This window comes from Geotrypetes seraphini, chromosome 2, assembly GCF_902459505.1.
Source record: "Geotrypetes seraphini chromosome 2, aGeoSer1.1, whole genome shotgun sequence".
Taxonomy (NCBI): Eukaryota; Metazoa; Chordata; class Amphibia; order Gymnophiona; family Dermophiidae; genus Geotrypetes; species Geotrypetes seraphini.
The window spans coordinates 250,723,986-250,745,738 of record NC_047085.1 but is presented as its reverse complement, the minus strand read 5'-3'; the positions used below and the strand labels follow the sequence as shown (position 1 = coordinate 250,745,738).

The following is a 21,753-nucleotide window of genomic DNA, read 5'->3' as shown; positions in this document are numbered from 1 at the left end:
GCCTGCAAGGACTGCTACAGCACCGGCGATCCTCTCTGCAGGCTGCTCCGCTGCTACTGGGATAGAAACAGAACATGTCAAAGTGGGAATGGAACAGTACACCTTAACCAGAAATAAAACCAATAAACAAATATTTATTAAGAACCAATAAAAGTATTTGTCATATACAGAATTAAACTGTGTTGTAGATCCTATAAAAGTGTCATAAATTGGATTGCGAAGTGTGATAGAGACTGTTTTATTGGGTCTACAACACAGTTTAATTCTGTATATGACAAAGACTGTTTTATTGGTTTTTAATATTTATTTATTGGTTTTATCTCTGGTTGATGTGTATGTACTGTTCCATCCCCCACTTTGGCATTTTCTACACATGGTACGCTGTCAAACTCCCAGCAGCTTTCATAATGGTTGTCTCAAGTTAAAAGGCTTCAGATTAATGTACTAGTAGGGGCCTTCGATTAAATTATTGGAAAATAGTACTCTAAGCTTAGACCTCCCACACTAACCTGCCTCTCTTTTTTACCGGAAGATGCCACGTCCGAGCCTGCGCAGTATTAGGACACGGAAAACCCGAAGCTCTAGGGTTGTTGGGTATTTGGGCTATAGCTGCGAGACTCCTGGGACATTTCTGTGTGCTTAAGCGGACTCGTCCAGCTGCCACTCTCCTTTTTCCTGGTGGCCACGGGGTTAGTGAAGGTAGGAACGAGTGGTAGGACATTGTTAGTTTGAGCGCAGGGAGGAAAACAATAAACAGTCAAGCCTGTGGCTCTGTATCCTCTCCACGCCCACCCCGTCCTTTCAGCGGATGTGACGTATGACAGGGCTCAGTTGCCATGGCGACAGCGGATGGAGACTTTCTACTGCGGTACCGGGCTGTGTCCAGCAAATTGAAAAAGTGAGTGAGAGTTGGAAGGAGTGGAAGGGTCTTCTGGCGCGAAGAGATGGGGGTGCACCCCCGGGCACTGTTACATAGTCAGAGGGGCTGCCAACCGTTAAGGAAAAGAAGACTGACAAAATTGGCACATCATTAAAAAGCAATAAGGGGATTATTTTAGAAATCATCCTCTGCGTGTAAAGCATATGTGCACCGACAAGCCATTAATCATATGTGATTGCTTGCTTATTGATTGGGCTTTATTAACTGTCATTGTGAAAAGATTCACTCAAAGCTAGATACAACTTAGCATAAGACTTAATTTTGTTAATGACATAGCAATACTGAAATATAAACATGCATATAATCATTGAGGTAAACTTGGAGATAACAATTGAATCAAAGGAAGAGAAGTAACATAGTATTTAGAAATAAATATACACAATCATATAATAAAAATAAGATAAATAAGATAAATAACATTCATATATTGTAATATAATTCTCACAGTGTCAGCTTGTATTCCTGAGAGCTTAGATTGGATAGAGCTACAACATACACTCGTATCTCTACCTTCAGAGCAGGAATAAATTTGTGCAGGTGTTTGTGTGAAAGGTGTTAGCTCCTATTTATTTATATGTTTATTGGGACTGATGGGACAGATCTGGAAGCCCCTCAACTACGAAAGAGGGTTGTCACCCAGAGGGGCTCAAGGATCCTTCAGATAAGAAAGAAGAGTATCCTCGAAACCAACCCAGAGATTGAAACACTTAGAACAGAAATACTGTATATACTCAAATATAAATTGAGATTTTTAGGCCCAAAAATTGGACCAATAATAGGGGTCTCGGTTTATATTTGAGCCGCTACTTGACTAATAGCACGGTTATCCCCCATTCATCTCCCTATGACCACCAGGGCTGTAATCTTCAATAGAATCCAACCCCCCCTCTTCCCCCCCCCCGCTCTCCCCGCTGAATACATGCCCCCTGTAATGAATCTCAAAGCCGTTATCCTCCATGCACATAAATCCCCGCTGCTGCAACAACCCTCCATGCACGTCCCACTCCCTGACATCTTGCTTACCATTAGTACTGGAAATCTGCAGCTTTGAGATTCATCATGGGGGCATTGTTTTATTGAAGATTACAGCCCTGGTGGCAGGGCTGGCATTAGGAGAGGTCAAATAGGGCAGTTGCCATGGGCCCTCGCGGTCTGGGCATCTTTTTCCCCTTCTCGGGCTATCTCCCTCCCTCCATTCCCTTCACCTTTGCGGCATTTTTCAAAATCAAAGGTTTTGCTCTTAGAGAGCCCCTGATGTGGTAACCCCAACGCTTTTTCTCTGATTCAGCTTTCTGTTTCCGTCTGGGTGGCTTATGTCGGGACTGATGTGTTGGGGGCCCTTTGAGAGCGAAAACTTTGGTTTTGAAAAATGCTGCAAAGGTGAGGGGGAAGGAGGGAGATGGCCCGACAAGGAGAAGAGGATGAGTGGCGCGGCAGGCTTATTGTGTGGAGACAGGTGGGAGGACCACAGACACTGGATGGAAGATGGGGGGGGAGGAGTGAGAGGGGAACAGATGCTGAATGGAAGTGGAGGGGGGAACTGATGCTGAAGAATTGGGGAGGAGAGGGGGAACATGCTGGATGGAAGTGGAAAAGCAGAAGCTGAATGGAAGTGGGGAGGAGAGGGGAGCAAATGCTGAATAGAAGTGGAGAGAGGGGGAAGCAGTCACTGGAAGGGAGTAGGGAGGATAGAGAGAGGGGAGCAGATACTGAATGGGAGAGAAAGGGGGAGCAGACGCTGGATGGAAGTGGTGAGGAGAGAGAGAGGGAGCAAATGCTGGATGGAAGTGGAGAGGAGAGAAAGCCTATACTGGATGAAAGGAAGTGATAAAGAAAAGAGGGCACATGCTGGATTGGGGGAAGAGGATAGATTTAGTGAGATACTGGAAGGGGTGAGGAAAAGAGGTGGTAAGCTGTAGGTAGACACAATGAAAAGAGGGAACTTGAGGACTGGATAGTAAGAAATAATTTAATCTAGACAGTAGTGCTGCCCGATTCATGATTCGAATCGATTCGAATCAGTTCAATTAAAAAAAAAAAAAAAATCGGCCTCCCAATTCGATGACCGATTCTTCCCCCGTGCCTTCCTAAAGCAGGAGTGGCAGCGCTGTTTCTTGCTGGCCGTCCGCTGCCGCTCCTTCTTGAGGGGGGAGGGTCAGTCAGAAAGGCCACATTCCCCCAGCTTCCCCGCTCTTACCTTAAGCTAATACGGCAGCCTGCAGAGTCGCCGGTGCTATAGCTATCCCTGCAGCTGCCCATCGTCCTCAGTGGCACGTTCTCTCTGCTATGGTTCCGTCCCTCCTCTGACGTCAGGGTCAGGATCGCGGCAGAGGAAACGTGCCGCTGAGGATGATGGCAGCTGCAGTAATCGCTATAGCTCGCACGTCTGCTCTCAGAGTCAGTGAGCTACAAGCTTTAGTAGCAGACCCACCTTTCACAGTATTCCATCATGACAAGGTGGTTCTCCGTACTCATCCTAAATTCTTACCTAAGGTGGTTTCAAAATTTCATCTCAATAAATCTATTGTACTTCCAGTGTTTTTTCCCAAAGCCTCAGCTGCATCCTGGAGAAACAGCTCTTCATACTCTGGACTGTAAGCATGCTTTGGCATTTTACTTGCAAAGGACTAAGCCACACAGATATGCTCCTCAATTCTTTGTCTCCTTTGATTCAAACAAGTTGGGACATCCAGTTTCCTAGCGCACCATCTCCAACTGGTTGGCTGCTTGCTGTCTTTCTGCTATGCTCAGGCTGGACTGCATCTACAGGGTCGAGTCAGCCCATAAAGTCAGAGCCATGGCGTCATCTGCAAAGCTGCCACTTGGTCCTCGGTTCATACCTTCACCTCTCATTATTGTCTGGATTCTTTTTCCAGACAGGATGGCCACTTTGGCCAGGCAGTATTGTAAAATTTATTCTCCTGAATTCCCAACACTCCCACTATCCCATTCTGGTTAGCTTGGAGGTCACCCATATGTGAGAATATCCTGCCTGCTTGTCCTGGGATAAAGCACAGTTACTTACTGTAACAGGTGTTATCCAGGGACAGCAGGCAGATATTCTCACATCCTACCCACCTCCCCTGGTTGGCTTCTTGACTAGTTATCTGAACTGAGGAGATGCGCACCCTATGTTGGGCGGGAAGGCACTCGCACATGTGCAGTGTGGCAGTCATGAACTTTCTAAAAGTTCTTCAAGCAAGTCTGCTTGCGAAGCTGTCCGCATCAAGGCTCCTTGGATGATGTCACCCATATGTGAGAATATCTGCCTGCTGTCCCTGGATAACACCTGTCTTAGTTTTGATTTAGAGCATAAGGCAGCATCATTGCCTTGTAAGAGGAGTGAAGTTAGCTGCGTACATCTACGGTAGTAGCACTATAGAAATGATGAGTAGCACCGGTAGTAGTTCTCTATCTCCATCTGCTGGACATAGCCTGCTTTTCTCAATTTGACAGCTCAATGAAAGGAAATTAATTTTACAAATAAAAAATGATTATAAAATTGCACAGGTGAATACACATATGCAAGTGCATGTGCCGATGAGAACATGCCTAGGCATTATTGGAATTAGGCATTAGGGCTTGTATATACTTTATAAAGTATGTGCATACACACACACAGCTACATTTGCGTCAGAGCTGCTGAAACAAAAGAACATAAGAATTGCCGCTGCTGGGTCAGACCAGTGGTCCATCATGCCCAGCAGTCCTCTCACGCGGCAGCCCCCAGGTCAAAGACCAGTGCTCTAAATGAGTCCAGCCTCAACTGCCTACGTTCCAGTTTAGCAGGAACTTTTCCAACTTTGTCTTGATTCCCTGGAGGGTGTTTTCCTCTATAACAGACTCCAGAAGAGCGTTCCAGTTTTCTACCACTCTGGGTGAAGAAGTACTTCCTTACGTTTGCACGGAATCTATAGTGCCCTCTCGTTCTCCCTACTTTGGAGAGGGTGAACAATCTGTCTTTATCTGCTAAGTCTATTCCCTTCAGTATTTTGAATGTTTTGATAATATTCCCTCTCAGTTTCCTCTTTTCAAGGGAGAAGAGGCCCAGTTTCTCCAATCTCTCACTGTACAGCAACTGCTCCAGCCCCTTAACCATTTTAGTTGCTCTTCTCTGGACCCTTTCGAGTAGTACCATGTCCTCCTTCATGTATGGCGACCAGTACTCCAGGTGAGGGCACACCATGGCCCGGTACAGCGGCATGATAACCTTCTCCAATCTGTTCGTGATCCCTTTCTTTATCATTCCTAGCATTTTGTTCGCCCTTTTCACCACCACAGCGCATTGCACAGATGGTTTCATCGACTTGTCGATCAGAACTCCAAGTCTCTTTCCTGGGAGGTCTCTCCAAATACCACCCCAGACATCCTGTATTCGTGCATGAGATTTTTGTTACCGACATGCATCACTTTACACTTATCCACATTGAACCTCATTTGCAATGTCGATGCCCATTTCTCAAGCTTGATTATGTCACGTTGCAGATCTTTGCAATCCCCCTGTGTCTTCACTACTCTGAATAACTTTGTATCATCCGCAAATTTAATCACCTCACTCATCGTACCAATATCCAGATCGTTTATAAAGATGTTGAAGAACACGGGTCCAAGCACTGAGCCCTGCGGCACTCCACTGGTGACGCTCTTCCAGTCCGAGTATTGTGCAAAAGCATTTGTGCACTGCAGTTCTAGAAATACATACATATATAGTTTATATATATAATCTAGGCCCTCTTTTACTAAGCCCGGAGTGTTAAATGCTCAGACGCTGTTCTGACACTGATAGGAATTCTATGACCATCGGAACATTTAGCACTCTGGACCATGATAAAAACCTCTACCGTAGCTTAGTAAAAAGGGGGTATAATTATTAATTTTTTTTTAAATTTGGAATAAAAAAGCTTATTACCCTCATGAGTTTCTAGTTTTGTTAACTTGCAGAAATTCTTAGTGATTTTATTGATGTCTGAAATGTACGCATTTGCTTTGCTTACCAAAGTCACAACCTAGGGACTCTGGTTTTGAGATACATTATTATATTAATGGGGGGAGGAGGAGAAGCACACATACACACTGCATATTTTGCTAATATTTTTTACCTAAATTGCTCTTTATTTTTCTAGGAGATTTTTACGGAAGCCCAATGTTGCAGAAGCAAGTGAACAGTTCGGTAAGTTTTTGGCTCTATAAAGTCTTTCAAAAATATTTTAATCATGGTGTAGGTTCAGGAGTATATTTTTCAGCTACAGAATATCTGTTCTGACTGCTGTGGCACTCTTGCAGTTAGTGTCCAAGTGCTAGGCACACCCAAAGTCCACCCATAACATGCCTCCAACATGCCCCATTGAACTGTTTAGATACTCAACAAAAAAAAGTTTAGCAAGATGTCTAGAAAGCTGGTTTTGGAAAATCGGCACATGGATGTCTTGGCAAGAAAAACATCCAAGTTCCAATTTAGGCCGTTGTTTGGACCCATTTCAGAAAAATTCTGAAAACGTATCTGTTTAAGAAATTCCTAACGGATAGTTGAAAGAGGATGTCTCTTTGAGAATTTTTCTAATCAATCGGTTAATGTTAATATTTATTACTTTTTTAGTTTCATTACTCTTTCACTAATGTATTATTAACTTAAAGTTTGTTAACCAGGTCGAGTCCTCTCGGGGAATGATCCTGTATATAAGACTGAAGATTAGATTTGATTCGATTAGAACCCCATGGTGTGCAGGGTAACAAGTAATTTTCAGTTGAGTATATCATCTTCCCCAAAGAAAGGTGTTATGTTTCCAGAGGCAGCCTGTGTTGGCATTTAATATATGATCACTGCTAGAGTTTTCATATGATAGACATTTGCTTGGTAAAAGGATTGTACCTCTCACAGTCCATGCAAGCACTTAAAAGGCTAACATGGATCTCCCCAATAGTCACCAACCCCTCTCCCTTAATAGTTGGAAGGAATTTTCTGAGAGATCATTGGAACTAATTGTTCTTAAGTAAAAATATATAAATAAAGGGGGAGGGGGAGGGGGAATGCAACTTGTATATCGCCTCTTTATGGTTACACATTCAAAGTGATTTACATATATACAGATACTTATTTTGTACCTGGGGTAATGGAGGATTAAGGGCTACACGCTAATGCCTCCATAGAGCTTGTGTTAGTATTTTTCATGTAGCGCGCACTAATCTTCAGCGCACGCTAAAAACTGTAGCACACCTTAGTAAAAGGAGTCCTAAGTGACTTGTCCAGGGTCACAAGAAGCACCACTGGGATCAGTCCCACAACCTGAGGCAGCAGCTCTACCACTAGGCCACTCCTCGCCTCACAGCGCTTTCTGCTACTCGGTTCTCATTCAGCTTGTGGAATTGCAAACCTTGAGGCAAACTGGCATGGCTCCTGTTAAACAGAAACCCATGCAGAGGTGCCTACAGGTTATCAGAATACGGCAATCAAATTAATACACAACCGCAAAAAATTTGACCATGTTACACCACTCTTGATCGAATCACATTGGCTCCCTATTACCCATCGCATTACTTTTAAAATCTTACTTTTAGTTTTTAAAACATTGCTTACAAATGAACTCCAATTCATCAATAGATTACTCATTCCATATAGTACTTCACGCTCTTTAACCCTTTCAGGACCATAAGGATTGTAGGCCAATTTTTGTGGTTTTGACGACATTTTTATGGTAAAAAGGGCTTGCAGATGCCAAAAAATTGATTTTTTGTGTGAAATATCATTATTTTTTTTAAAAAAAATCACACTTCTGGCTTATGGACAGTGTGGCAAGTGAATCTTCTCGTCAATCTGGCAACGACGCTAATGAATGAATGTCGGAACCAGTTTGTTTACATAAAGGCAGTATCATATGGAATCCGTACATATCAAATTTAGAACTGTAGACTATCCCAATCAAAATTTATAGGATTTTAAAGTTATGGGACAAATATGTCCCTTGGTCCTGAAAGGGTTAAGATCCACTGATCAAAAACTTCTAACAGTTCCATCACTAAAAGTCATTGGAACTCGTCGCACTGACATCTTCTCTGTTATAGCCCCACAATTATGGAACAGTTTGCCCCAGTATCTTAGAGTAGAAAATGATCTGAAACAGTTTAAAAGCAGCTTAAAGAGTTTCCTTTTTAAAGATGCGTTTGATGTGTGAACTTAATTAAGGATTTTTATTAAAATTTTTCTTTTTTATCTTTTTATTTCCCTGTGATTTCCCTTACCTGATGTATTTTTCCATTTATGTTTTCTTTAATATATACGATTGTAGTTCTACCCTTTCTTTCCCCATGTGTCTGTTAGTTTGTATGACTTTATTATTCTGTATGATAATGTGTTAAATTTATGTATTCTTTTATAATTAATCTGTTGTACCTATTTTTTATCTGTAAATCGCTTAGCAATTTAAATTAAGCGATTTAACAAGTTAAAAATAAACTTGAAACTTGATCAGACTACACTCTCCGCCTGATGAGATTTTAATCTGTTCCGAGTTAGTTTGGCTACCTCTTGCCTCTTTAGTGAGCAGTATGGTTAGCATTATTATACCTGTGTCAGGAAGTCTTGTCTTTATTTTTCAGGTCAACTGGCAAAGGAGCTTAAACAGCAGGACTGCCTTCAGTATGCTGGCTTCTGCAACCTTGCTATGGCCCGGTAAGCTTTTATTCTTTCCAAACCAATTTTAAAAATTATGCAAATTTGGTTGAGAAATGGCTGGCTGGCTGGGAAGGGAGGGGGCAAAAAAAAATTCTCAGAAAATGGAATGGAATGTGATAAAATCTGGACTGTGGGGAAAAACTGATAAAAAAAGACATATGTTAGAAAATGGGTTAAACTGAACTGGGGGTTCCAGAGAAATTCATTTTTGTGGGAGGAGGAGTAGATAAGGAATTTCTCCTCTCAAAACTACTACTCACTATTCTGTTCTCTTAACTCCCCAAACTGCCCTGCCTCCAAAAACAATGCTTTGCATCTTAGCAATGACCCCTTATCTTGCAAATTTCCGTCATCCATAAAAATGAATCTCTGTGATCACCCCAATACACACATGCATGCATCCTCAAACATGCAGAAAGAAAGAATTCTGTGACCTGATTGAGAACAGGGAGGACCATTAGTCACGAATTTGAATTTTGGCAGGAAAGTTTGTTGGTCAAAAATTTGAAATGTGGCGGGAAAGTCCGTTGGACACAGTTTTAAATTCTGGCAAGTAAGTCTGTTGGCCATTGCTGATTTTCTGGGTTGGGCTGTCCATAGGTTTTAGGGCTAAAGAGGTAGCCTTTCTGCTGTAGCCATTGGACCATTGGAAAATGATCAGTGAACAAACCCTAAACAAACTAGCTTCTCTCAAATGCAGCAAAAAAATCCAAAGATCGTCAGAGAAGTCGTTTGACTCAGCACTTATGTCCCTAAAAAGAGCTTGCCGGCAAGCCAAGTGCTACTGGCATAAGCGCCTGTCCCTAGAAAAAAAAAAGACTAAATGGCACCAGAATATTCTAGAATATATATCACTATTGACACAAAAGAAGAAAGAGTACTACTCTAAACACATCAACATAGAAGATAATCTTAAAATCAACAAACTGTTTTCAATATTAGATAATCTTACCAACTTGAACAAGATCACAAATAGCGACAACCCCTTTATCCTGACAGCCCCAGAATTAGCCAACTATTTTAAAACAAAGATTCAGTCCACACGAGACCAGCTACCTCCCACCAATCCAGCCAAACCATGCAACAAAACTACCTTTTGAAATACCATCAGACTGATCTTGGAATGATTTTGAAGAGATTACATTCAAAGACACAAATCAGCTTCTCCTAAAATACTCCAAAGCATACTTCACCCTTGACACCTGCCCACCTTACCTGATCAAAGCAACCACCCCATCAGCCATAGGAAAATAACTCAGTGGCTCAACTGTCGCCTAAAAACTGGCCTTTCCCCCAAATCAGGAGGAGAATTTATCTTAATGCCCATTTCCAAGAACCTAAAACTCAACCACTCTGATGTGACCAATTATAGGCCAGTAGCTTCCATCCCTCTATTCATCAAAATGATATAGGGATATGTAACAGAAAAACTCGATTGCTACTTACAACACTTCAATATCCTCTACCCTTCACAATCAGGATTCAGGAAAATTCACAGCACCAAGACAGTAGTCGAGCACTAATAACGTACAGAAAAGAATTACTAAGCAAGGGTCACAGTGCAATTGTAATCCAGTTTGACCTAAGCAGCACATTTGACCTAGTAGACTTTGATCAAATGTCTGAGATCTTCAGCGATTTTGGATTCAGCAGCCCGATCCTTTCCTGGCTCCAAAATTTCCTAACTTCTTGGCACTATGCGGTATGTAAAGAGGGAGAACTTTCTGTTAGCTGGCACCCTTAAAATAAGGTCCCCCAAGAATTTCCACTTTTATCATCAGTGTTCAGCTTCCTAATGAAATCTTTGGGAGCTGACCTAGATCTTATTTTACTTAAGTAGACGACATAACAATCATATTACCTGTAATGACTGCATTAGTAAATACCTTCACCTTGGACAAAAAATGTGTCCACATCATAGAAAACTGGATCTCGACCCACCGCCTTAAACTAAATAAAACAAAACAAAACTCCTTTGGCTTGGACCCTCGACTGACTCATGCTACACTCCAAGGATCACAGTAGACAACACAGACTTTCCATTAGAACTACAATCCCAAATCTTAGGAATAGAAATTAATAACTACCTATCCATGAAAAGCCACATACAATCAATAACAATCTTTCCTTGTGATGAGAAAGCTAAGATTCATCAGAAAATACTTCAAAATAGAGGCTTTCCAAATTTTAGTGCAAACCCTAATCCTATCTCGACTAGATTACTGTAATATAACGCATTCACCTTTCAGCGCTATATAAGTGATAAGTAGCAGTAGTAGTGCTTACTTCTTTTCTATAAAACATTGCTATCGCATCTACAAATAGCTCAAAATGCAGATAAAGACCTGAATGGTCCATCCAGACTGCTCAGTGGTTATATGCATTATAAATTCATGATTAAATTGTCTTATATTTCTGGGCTTTAGACTGTAGAAGTCTGCCTGATACAGTTCTTAGGTTCCAGCTACTGGAGTTGCCATTGAAGCTCATTCCAGCCTTTCTGGACCATTCCAAATTACTGGAATTCCTAAAGACCTCCCTAGCCCATCCCAAACTGATTAGCCATATACAAGACACAGACTGTGTAAATCTGCCCAGTTCTGGCCCTAGTTCTTTAATTTATACCCTTCACATACTGATTAGAGATCCTCCTTGTTCGTCCCACGCTTTTTGAATTTTGTCACCATTTTGCTCTTCACCACCTCTCTAGGAAGGGCATTCTAGGCATCTACCACCCTTTCTGTAAAAAATAATTTCTTAACATTGCTCTTAAGTCTACCACCCTGCTAACTCAATTCATTCCCTCTAGTTTTACTCTTTTCCCATCTCTGAAAAAGGTTTGGTTCTGAATTAATACCTTTTAAGTATTTAAATGCCTGTATCATATCTCCCCTGTCCCTTCTGTCCTCTAGAGTATACATATTCAGATCTTCCAGTCTCTTGTACGCCTTTTGGCTCAAACCCCTTACCATTTTTATAGCCTTTCTCTGGACCGCTTCAAATCTTCTTATATCCTTCGCCATATATGGTCTCCAAAATAGAACACAGTACTCCAAGTGGAGCCTCACCAACAACCTGTATATGGGCCTCAACACCTCCTTCTGCTGGTTACGCCTCTCTCTATACAGCCCAGCATCCTTCTGGCTACAGCCACCACCTTGTCACACTGATTTTTTGCCTTCAGATCCTCAGACACTATCACCCCAAGGTCCCTCTTCCCATCCATGCATGTCAGCCTCTCATCTCCCACTACATACTGTTCCCTCAGATTTCTACTCCCCAAATGTATCACTCTGCACTTTTTTGCATTGAATTTTAGTTGCCATACATTAAACCATTCTAACTTTTGCAGATCCTTTTTCATATATTCCACTCCCTCTGGAGTGTCTGCTCTGTTACAAATCTTGGTATCATCTGCAAAAAGGCAAACCTTGTCATCTAAACCTTTGGCAATGTCACTCATAAACATATTTTATAGAATCGATCCCAGCACCAATCCTTGATGCGCTCCACTACTCACCTTTCCTTCCTCCCAGTGAATTCCATTAACCACCACACTCTGTCGCCTGTCTGTCAACCACTTTCTAATCCAGTTCACCACTTTGGGCCCTAACTTCATCCCGTCAAGTTTATTCAAGAGCCTCGTATGAGGAGCTGTGTCAAAGGCTATGCTGAAATCTAAATAAATTGTATCTAGTGCATGTCCTCTATCCAGTTCTCTGGTTGCCCAGTCAAAGAATACAATCAGATTTGTTTGACACGACTTACCTTTAGTAAAGCCATGTTGCTTCAGATCTTGTAATCCACTAGATTCTAAGAAATTCACTGTCCTTTTCTTCAGCAACACTTCCATTATTTTTCCAATAGCCAAAGTGAGGCTTATCAGCCTGTTTTTTTAATATATATATTTGCTTCTTTTCACTTTGTGTACAGTGTATTAGAAAGTATCTAGCTGCTGCAGCACACCTTATGCAGTAATGAGGTCACATTGAAAAGTTATGGATCTCTTTCTCCATCTGCTGGCAGGATAGCATAAACCCACATGTCTGGACTGGGCTGGCAGGATTCAAGGAAAGTAAATTAACAGATAAACCCCAATTTCACCTTTTTAAAATATACAGTATTCAGTTCTACAACAAATATTAATACCATATAATATAAATCAAGATTTTGGGGCCAAAAAAGTCCCAAAAATGAGGGTCTTGGTTTAAATTTGGGTAAACCTTAAATCCTAGTGATCCAGTGGTGTGGTGAGCCAAGCCAGGATGGGAGCAATCCCTCCCTCTCCCAAGGTGAGGTGTCTGGTCCTTTCCTAACTGTCAGCTGGTTGTAGAATTGCCGAGTGCCTCCTCCCTCCCTCGAAGAAGATGCGTAGGACTCTCTCCTAGGCCTAAGGAATGGATGAAAATGTTATAATGCCTTTGGATCGCTCTGTGGTATAGCTGCACCTTGAATACTGTGTGAAATTCTGGGTATCGTATTTCTAAAAAGATGTAATGGAATTAGAAAAGGTAGAGAGAAGGGCGATGCAAATGATAAAAGGGATGGGATGACTTTCCTATGAGGAAAGGCTAAAGTGGCTAGGGCTCTTCAGCTTGGAGAACAGATGGCTCAGGGATGATATGATAGAGGTTCATAAAATATTGAGTGGAGTGGAAAGGGTAGATGTGAATTGCTTGTTTATTCTTCCCAAAAATACTAGGATTAGGGAGCATGTGATAAAGCTACTAAATAGTAGATTTAAAACACACTGGAGAAAATATTTCTTCACACATGTAATTAAATTCTGGAATTCATTGCCAGAGAATGTAGTGAAATCAGCTTAGCAGGTTTTAAAAACGGTTTGGATAATTTCCTAAAAGAGAAGTTCATAGGCCATTATTGAGATGGCTTGAGGAAATCCACTTCTGATTCTGATAAGCAGCATAAAATCTGTTTTACTACTTGGAATCTAGCTAGGTACTTGGGACCTGGGTTGGCCACTGTTGGAAAGAGGATGCTAAGCTTGATGGACCTTTGGTCTGTCCCAGTATGGCAATTCTTATTTTCTTATGCACCTTAATCACTGGTGATTCAGCAGGGTGAATCGGGGCAGGAGCGATCCTCTTATGTTCCTACCCGTGGCTGCTGCAAGTTCCTGAGGCAATTCGCAAGACTGCTTCAAGCTGGAGCATAAGAGGATCACTCCTACCCTGACTCGCCCTGCTGGACTTCCAGTGATTAAGACAGGCCCGGGGAAGGCCTATGCTACTTCTCCGAGGGAGGAAGGAGAAGCGAGGTGATTTTACAGCAGGGAAGGAGGGAGTGGGCACACATTGACTCTACAGCAGGGAGGGAAGGAAGGTGTGTGCGGTGATTCTACTGCCAGCTGAGAGCCGGGACAGGACTCGATACCTCACCTCGGGGGAAGGAGGGACTTGGTTTATATTCGAGTTAACATTTTTCCCATAAAAGGGGGGGAAATGTTATCTCAGTTTATATTCGAGTATATACAGTAATTGTTAAACTTTATTCTTATTTTCAAGATTGTACTTAAATTCCATTTCCTTAATCAAAATTTTTTTAGATGTATACTGAATGCAAATGAATTTTTTTTTAAACCTATTATGTTCTAGAACCAGGAACTTGATAATGCTGTAAGAAAAGGTAAAATTTGTGTTTGAGTTCTGTATTGTTAAACTCTCATCTCAGGAATTTTTGTCTTTTTGTTTTATTTTTGCCATGCATATGAAATGGATGAACATGTTTTAGAAATAAAACTCAAAATGACAAAAATTATGGGGTTGGAATGGTCATTTATATGTTCTTATTTAGATAGTCACCTTCTTACCTCACATTGTACCTTCCATCGAGTTATGTGATCCAGATAGAAACAGAGAAAATGAAGGCAGATAAAGACCACACGGTCCATCCAGTTTGCCTAACCGTGTCATCTGCTATCCCCTCCTTTCTCTTAAAGATCAATATACTTGTCCCAGGCTTTCTGGAATTGAGATACACTTTGTCTCCACCACCTCCACTAGGGGGCCATTCCAAGCAATTGCTGCCCTTTCCATGAAAAAATATAACTGTTTTCTTTTCATTGGTGAAACCTAATACTCTCTATCCTATGTGTCTTTATTGTATTTCTTCCTGTGCTAGCTGCGAGCAAACCTTGTTTAATGCCCCTGGGGAAGCAATGGCTCTGACAGAAGCAGCACGTCTCTTCCTCCAGGAGGAACAGGAGATCCAGTGCCTGCGATGTCCCAGCTTTGAAGAACATTTGCAGGCAGCAGTCAACTGCTTCGGTTTTGCCATCAAAGTAAGCTTTATATTTTCTTTTTCTTTTTTAATAATTTCAAAACATGATACAGTCAAACTTCGGTTTGTGAGTAACGTGGTTTGCGAGTGTTTTGCAAGACGAGCAAACACTCTCACAAATCATGTCTCACAAAATGAGCTCTCACCTCTCGAATTCAGCTGGCTGCCATCCCGTGTAAGCCCATGCACGAGCTCCCAGGTCCTATATTCAGCCGGCCCAATAATGCGCGCATCATGTGTAAGCACGTCAATGATAAGCAGAGTTCTTTGGCAGGTCAGAATGCACCCAGATCAAGTGATTTTGGTAGCTTCAGATTGGCCGAGGTGACCATGGTACACAGAATTAGTTCATTTGCAGAGGCTTCCTTGTCACCAAATCTTCTTTCACAGGGTCCAGTTGCCCTGGAGGATCCAGACCACTTTGGTCTTACTACACAACTCTTGAACACGAAGCCTTAGGGCATATTCACTTGAAGTTATTGCCACGCTTCTGAGGTCTAAGAAGCAGTCCATGTTAGCAGCCTACGCTAAAGCCTGGAAGTGTTTCAGGAACTGGTGTAAGTGACAATGCCTGAACCCAGTGACCGCATCATTTTCAGTGGTGCTTGACTTCCTGCAGGTAGGTCTAAAGAAGGGCCTGGCAGTTGGCTCTCTCGAGGTACAGATAGCTGGACTTTCTTGCTTTAGAGCACAGGTCAGCAAGCGCTCGTTGGCATCCCATCTGGATGTATCCAGATTTTTGAAGGGCAACATATGTCTTTGCGCTCCAGTGTGCCAGCCTTTTCCATCTTGGAATCTTAATCTGGTCCTGCTAGCCCTTGCAAAGGCCTCATATGAGCCTTTGGAGGAGGCATCCCTGATTGATATGACAGTTAAGACAGTTTTCATGTAAACTAGGAAGTGAAACTCCCAGCCTTCTCACCTATAGGAGTAAAGAAAGTAGATAGAGTGTTAAATGTTCTGGATGTGCAAAAAATTTTGATTCATTAGTTGGAGGTGACCAATGAGTTCCGGCTATTTGATCATCTTTTTGTGCTTACAAATGTGGCATGTTGGGGGAGACCAGCATCTAATTGTACATCCTACTTTTTGTAAACCACATAGAACTTCATGGTCCTGTGGTATATAAACTGATTATTATGTTATGTTATGTTATGTTAAAGTGACCATATCCAGGTGGATCAGGATAGCCATATCTTCCACCTGTAGTAGAAGTGGAAAACAGTCTTCAGTGGCGGTGAAGACTCCACTCGCAGCGTTGCATTCTCTTGGGCAGAGTCTAGAGCAGTCTCACCTACAGAGATTTGCAGAGTGGCCACTTGATCCAATCTCCACACATTCATTAAATTTTACAGGGTGGATATAGTAGCCGGGCTAGACAACGCTTTTGGGTCCTCAGTACTGGCAGCACATTCATCTGTCCCACCCTAGGAACTGGGGACTGCTTGACACATCCCAATGGTCAAGACTATCAGTCCTGTTGCACAAGAAGGAAAGACTAGATTCTTACCTTTCTAACCTTCTTTCTTGTAAACAGGAATGATAGTCTTGACGCCTGCCCTGTCTGATATAAACTAGTTTGCTGTCTGTTTCAGACATGCCTGCTTAGTCAGATGTCTTGTTTCTGTCACCTGCCCGGTAGGATCAGTAATGAAGAAGAATTTGCTCATAAGAAATACAGAATTATTAGTGCAGATGGCACACAGATAGATGGTTCCTTTAACCACCTTGTTTGTTTTGTTTAGTTGTGGTTAATGTTTGCATTTAGAGCAGAACAGATTTATGTAGTTTCAGGGAGTTTCCCTGCTCCCCTCTTTTATGTTTGCATTCTAGAACTCACTAGCAGCTTTGGTACTGACTGAGAGGGTGGAGCTCATCCCAGAGTGATGGGAGGTAGAACATGAAAACAAATAGTGGGCTCTCTACAACCCTCGCAGCTGATGAGGGTTTAATCCGATAGTCAAAACTATCATTCATGTTTACAAGAAAGAAGATTAACAAGGTAAGAATCTAATCTTTCTTTAGCCCCCCACAACAGTCTGATTCCCTCTCTTCCTACTTTCTACCTCATATTCCTATCACTCTGTCCTGACATCCCTCCTCTTCCTCCTTCTTCCACACACAACCCACAATCCTGTGATACCTTCACTCATTAATTTGCCCCTTGCTGTTGATTTTTCCCCCTTAGTTTGTGTTTTGCTTCCTTCATTTCCTCAGTGGTCTGAGAACCAGGGGAACTGGAGGTGATTCCCACTGAACTTTCTTGTGACTTTCGGCAAGTCCATTAACCCTTCATTACCCCAGGTACAAAACCAGTGCCTGTAAACCACTTTGTATTGACTTACAAATGCCGAGTCACAAAAATCTAATAAAAATATTTGAAATCAGACTTACAAGTGCATTCACTTTCTTTTATTTTACAAACACTAGACCACAGCAGATGCAGTTCTGTGTATATAATTGTATGATTTTCTTGACGGGTTGTGGCATGTAAGAGCTTCTAGTATAGCCTGACTCTTTACTGTAGGTATGCACTTAGCAAGGCCAATGCTTCTCCTCTGTGATACATGTATACAGATTGTAATTTATGTTTATATGAAAGCACTTCCTCATTTTTATTCTAAGACATTTGCTCTATGTGTTCCTGCCCCTAGGTTTATATTGAACTTAACCAGCCTGTGATGGCAGCCAGCCTCTGCCTAGAGTTGGGAAATGCCCTGAAGGTTTGTATGGGACACACTTTTTTTTTTTTTTAACCCACCATTAAGTTCTACTTGATGTTTCTTGTTTAGGAATCCTTCACAGTTTCTGGTGCTCATCCTTTTTCCTTCATGTCTAATGCAGGTCATATAGTAGCAGTGAGGAGAGAACAACGTTTCTTGTGCTTCATGAACAATCTGAACTCTTAGTTAGAGAATTTCTCCATTTATTCACACTTAGAAACTGCATCTTCGAATCATTCTTCATGGTGTACAACATCCAAACATTAGAATTACAATTAGCCAATGAACAGCCTTCCATCCCCTCAGTCAAGACACCTGCTCAAAAACTCTTGCAAACAGAGTGTTCCGTCCTCACCTAAATGTCTGCAGATCATTTTCCCCCTTTGGCTCTAGGTAGGGCATTCCACAGTACTATAGCTTAATGGCATGCTTTCCTCATAACCCCATCAATCTCTCCCCCTGGGAACGCAGCACTTTATTTGGGATATATAAGGATATTTGAGGAACCAGATATTCCAAAGCCATGGATTTGAACACCAAAACCAATACCTTAAAACAAATGCAGGTCTTAATAGGAAGCCAATATAATTGCTTTAAGACTGACATTATGTGATTAACTTCTGGTGGCCTTTAATGAGCTTAATAGCAGTATACTGCATTAATTGTAGGTACTGGGCATCCCTAAGTGGCAACCCCAGTGTGTTGCAGCAATCTGGTTGCAGGAGAATTGTCATCCTAGTAACCAGTTGACCCTGTCAGTGTAAGGAGCAGAACCTTGCTGAAAATACTAGTGACTTCTTGACAGTCACATTAGTTTTTATATTGTTGTGTTCGTCGCCATTCCTGAAACGTGGCTTGGACGCGAACTCTGATGGTTGGGTGAGTGAGTAGCTCCGTGCATACAAGCTCTATTTATAGAAAATACTACAAAAATAATTAAATTTTAAAAGAAAAACAGCTAAATAACATCAAAATATGGCATCTAGCAAACAAAACAAAGGAGACTCGGTTGCTGGAGGATCCGGTACAGGAAGCAACAAGAGATCAAAGCCGGAGCCAAGCACTCCTCCTTCAAAGGTGCCGTTACCATCAGATGAAAGCCCTGACGTTATGGAGGAATTACGGCAAATTAAGGAAATTGTTTTAGACAGTAATAAAAAACTACAAAAGGCAATGGACAATGCTGCAATCCTCACTAAAAGAGTAGAGGTGACAGAAAATAGAATAACTATTTTGGAGGAAAACTCGGAGCAACTAAATATGGATATGAGACACAGTAAAATAATATGGAAAGAGGTCACAGAAATTAAAAGAGATCTTGAAGATAGCCGGAACCGTGAACGTAGAAATAATTTAAGAATTATCGGAATGCCGGAAGGGGTGGAAAAAAACGACCCTATAACTTTTTTGGAACAATTTTTGCCTAAAGTGTTGCCATTAAAATTCAAAACTGCGTTAGAAATCGAAAGGGCACACAGGATTCCAACTCAGAGGAAAAACTCACAAATGGGACCAAGGACTTTAATTTTCAAACTCCTGAGACATCAACAAGCAATAGAAATTTGCCAACTAGCCAAAGAGAATAAAAATTTCAGATGTCAGGACGCAAAAATACACATTGTCCCTGACTTTGCAAGAGAAACTGCATTGAGAAGAAAACAATTTCTGGACTTGAGACCCCAATTAAGATCCCTAGGGGCTAGGTATGGGCTCCTATATCCGGCAGTAATGAAAGTTACAATAAATAATACAACTCAAAATTTCTCGGATCCCAAAAAACTACAAGAATTTCTTGAGCAATATGAGCAACCAATGTCCTCTTAAGAAAACCTGAAAGGATCTTTTCATTATTATTTATCTACATATAATTATAACTTTTAACCTTTGATAATATGAACAAATGAATATACAGGAAATTTTCAGTTAAAACTCAAAACTTTTAAATGTAACGGATAGAATCGCACAAGGATGGAACTATAATTTGAACTACGTGGAACGTTCTTAAAAAGAAGCAAGAAGAGAACATAAATCTTATCGGATCTTCAAAATTCAATTCTGGAGTTTTAAAATAAAATAGACTTACATGTAGCATCGTGGAGCTGACAGTGGTCCGATTGAAATGTTGACGCAGGATACTGTTTGTACTCACTGACCTTAAATTAAAAGAGTTGCTGATTGGCTCCGGAAATGTAAGGGGCGTTATTTGCAAGGGAAGAAAGGAACTCCTTCAATCACATTAACAAATATAGTGTCATGTGTAAAAGCAATATACGATTGGTTAAATTAGGTGATTTCCGGCTAGAGGAGGTACTTCCGGTTAAGTTTGCGTTTCAATAGGGTCGAAGGGGAAGTAAAAAAAAAAAAATGTATACTGGGCGATCTTATTTTAATTCACTGGCTCTCCCAGTAAGATCCTAATGTTCATCTTAGGAATTCTCCTGTATATTCTTCATAAAATTATTCATATTATATGGTTCAATAACGTCTTATTCTGATGCTTCGAAACTGTAGCATTGTTGCTATTTTGATTTGCTGGCTCTCCTAGTTTTAATTTTAGGAAATCTCCTATGCTTATACTTCATTATAATCATATTTATATATATTTTAAATTAAGAACATGTCATTCTGATGTTTAGAAGCTGTAGTAATGTTGTTCATGAGGAATTTTAAATCATCTAGATGCCAGGATCTTATAATATATTATTGAGAAGAGAGAACAAGCTTAGAAAATATAAATCTCTTTTTAATTTCTGTTTATACTACCCTCAAGATTCAAAAATAGACAAATACAGATAAGGATTCCTTTATAATTCTTATATAATTCTGGGATAGATCCTGAGTTTTTTTATAGATTCCTCTGATTAGAATATAAGGAAAAAAAAAAAAAGAGAAATTTAATTGTAGTAATTATAGTTAAATTTGATAATAGCTTGTGGGAGTTATTTATGCCTAACCTCAATCTGCGTATCCAAGTTACATTACATTACATTACATTTGTGATTTCTATTCCGCCTGTGCCTTGCGGTTCTAAGCAGATTACAGTTAAAAGAGATCAGGACATTACCGAGAGAATTACATTACAACGATTTAAGTAAATTACATGTTGTGGTATAGAAATACAAGTATAAGATATCTGGATTTATCGATAGAATAGCTTGACAGGTTCAAGTAGTTACAAGGTTCAGTGGGGAAAACAATATAGGCAACTGAAGAAAGATACCTAACTTTGAAGGAATCAGTTGAGTGGATACCTAAGGGAGATGCTTATTTAGGAGAAGGTTAAATGGATACCTAAGGGAGATGCTTATTTAGGAGTTTGGATATTTTTGGTAAATGAGGTTCAAGGGGATGACTAGTGTGTTATTTGCTGGGGAGAGTGCATGTGTGATTGGGGAGGGGAATATTAAGTAAGGACGTGTTTTTTGAAAAGAAATGATTTTGATTTCTTTCCAAAACACTTTGATGTCTGTTGTTTTGATCATCAGTTTGGTGATGGTGGGGTCAATTTTCGCTGCCTGAGTTGCTAGAAGGCTGTCGTAAAGTTTCTTACGTCGGGTACCATTATGAGGGGGGAAGGTGAAAAGATTCTGAGTTCTTCTTGATCTGGGTAGTCGGTAGCGGCAAAGACGGTTGTTCAGGTAATTGGGGGCCATACCATGGGTTACTTTGAAAAGTAAGCAGTAGAGTTTGAATTGAGTTCTTGCTTTTATCGGACGCCAGTGAGAGTCTACATAGGCGGGTGTGACGTGGTCGAATTTGCTGAGCGAGTAGATGAGTCTGATAGCTGTGTTCTGAACGATCTGTAGTTGTTTTATCATAGTATTTGGGCAAGGTAGGTAGAGGCTGTTGCAGTAATCTAAGGAGCTGAGTATGAGGGATTGTACAATGATCTTGAAGTGTTCTTTGGAAAATAATTTTCTTATTTTTCTTAGGTTTCGCATGGTGAAGAATGCTTTTTTTTATGGTTTTGTGTATTTGTGTTTGCATTGTGCAGCCTCTGTCTAGGTGTGTTCCCAGAATTTTGAGAGTATTCTGTATTGGATATTTGATTGTGTTTACATCTAGTTCTGTTAGGGATGGTTTTTGTTCCTTCTCTAGTAGTAGGAATTTGGTTTTCTCCG

General features: G+C 41.0%; 1 protein-coding gene across 2 annotated transcripts in view; it reads left to right on the top strand.

The window, feature by feature from the left end:
• The first annotated feature begins 545 nt into the window (after positions 1 to 545).
• LOC117353420 (40-kDa huntingtin-associated protein-like) overlaps positions 546 to 21,753 on the top strand; it is a 76,335-nt gene continuing 55,127 nt past the window's right edge. The window contains exons 1-5 of one of the 2 annotated variants that reach the window (XM_033929337.1): positions 546 to 898; positions 6,064 to 6,110; positions 8,534 to 8,606; positions 14,751 to 14,910; positions 17,564 to 17,632. In XM_033929337.1, coding sequence (XP_033785228.1) covers positions 837 to 898; positions 6,064 to 6,110; positions 8,534 to 8,606; positions 14,751 to 14,910; positions 17,564 to 17,632 — 411 coding nt within the window. In that variant the 5' untranslated portion in view covers positions 546 to 836. The remainder of the gene's footprint in view (positions 899 to 6,063; positions 6,111 to 8,533; positions 8,607 to 14,750; positions 14,911 to 17,563; positions 17,633 to 21,753) is intronic. The other variant, XM_033929336.1, reaches the window with a different exon arrangement.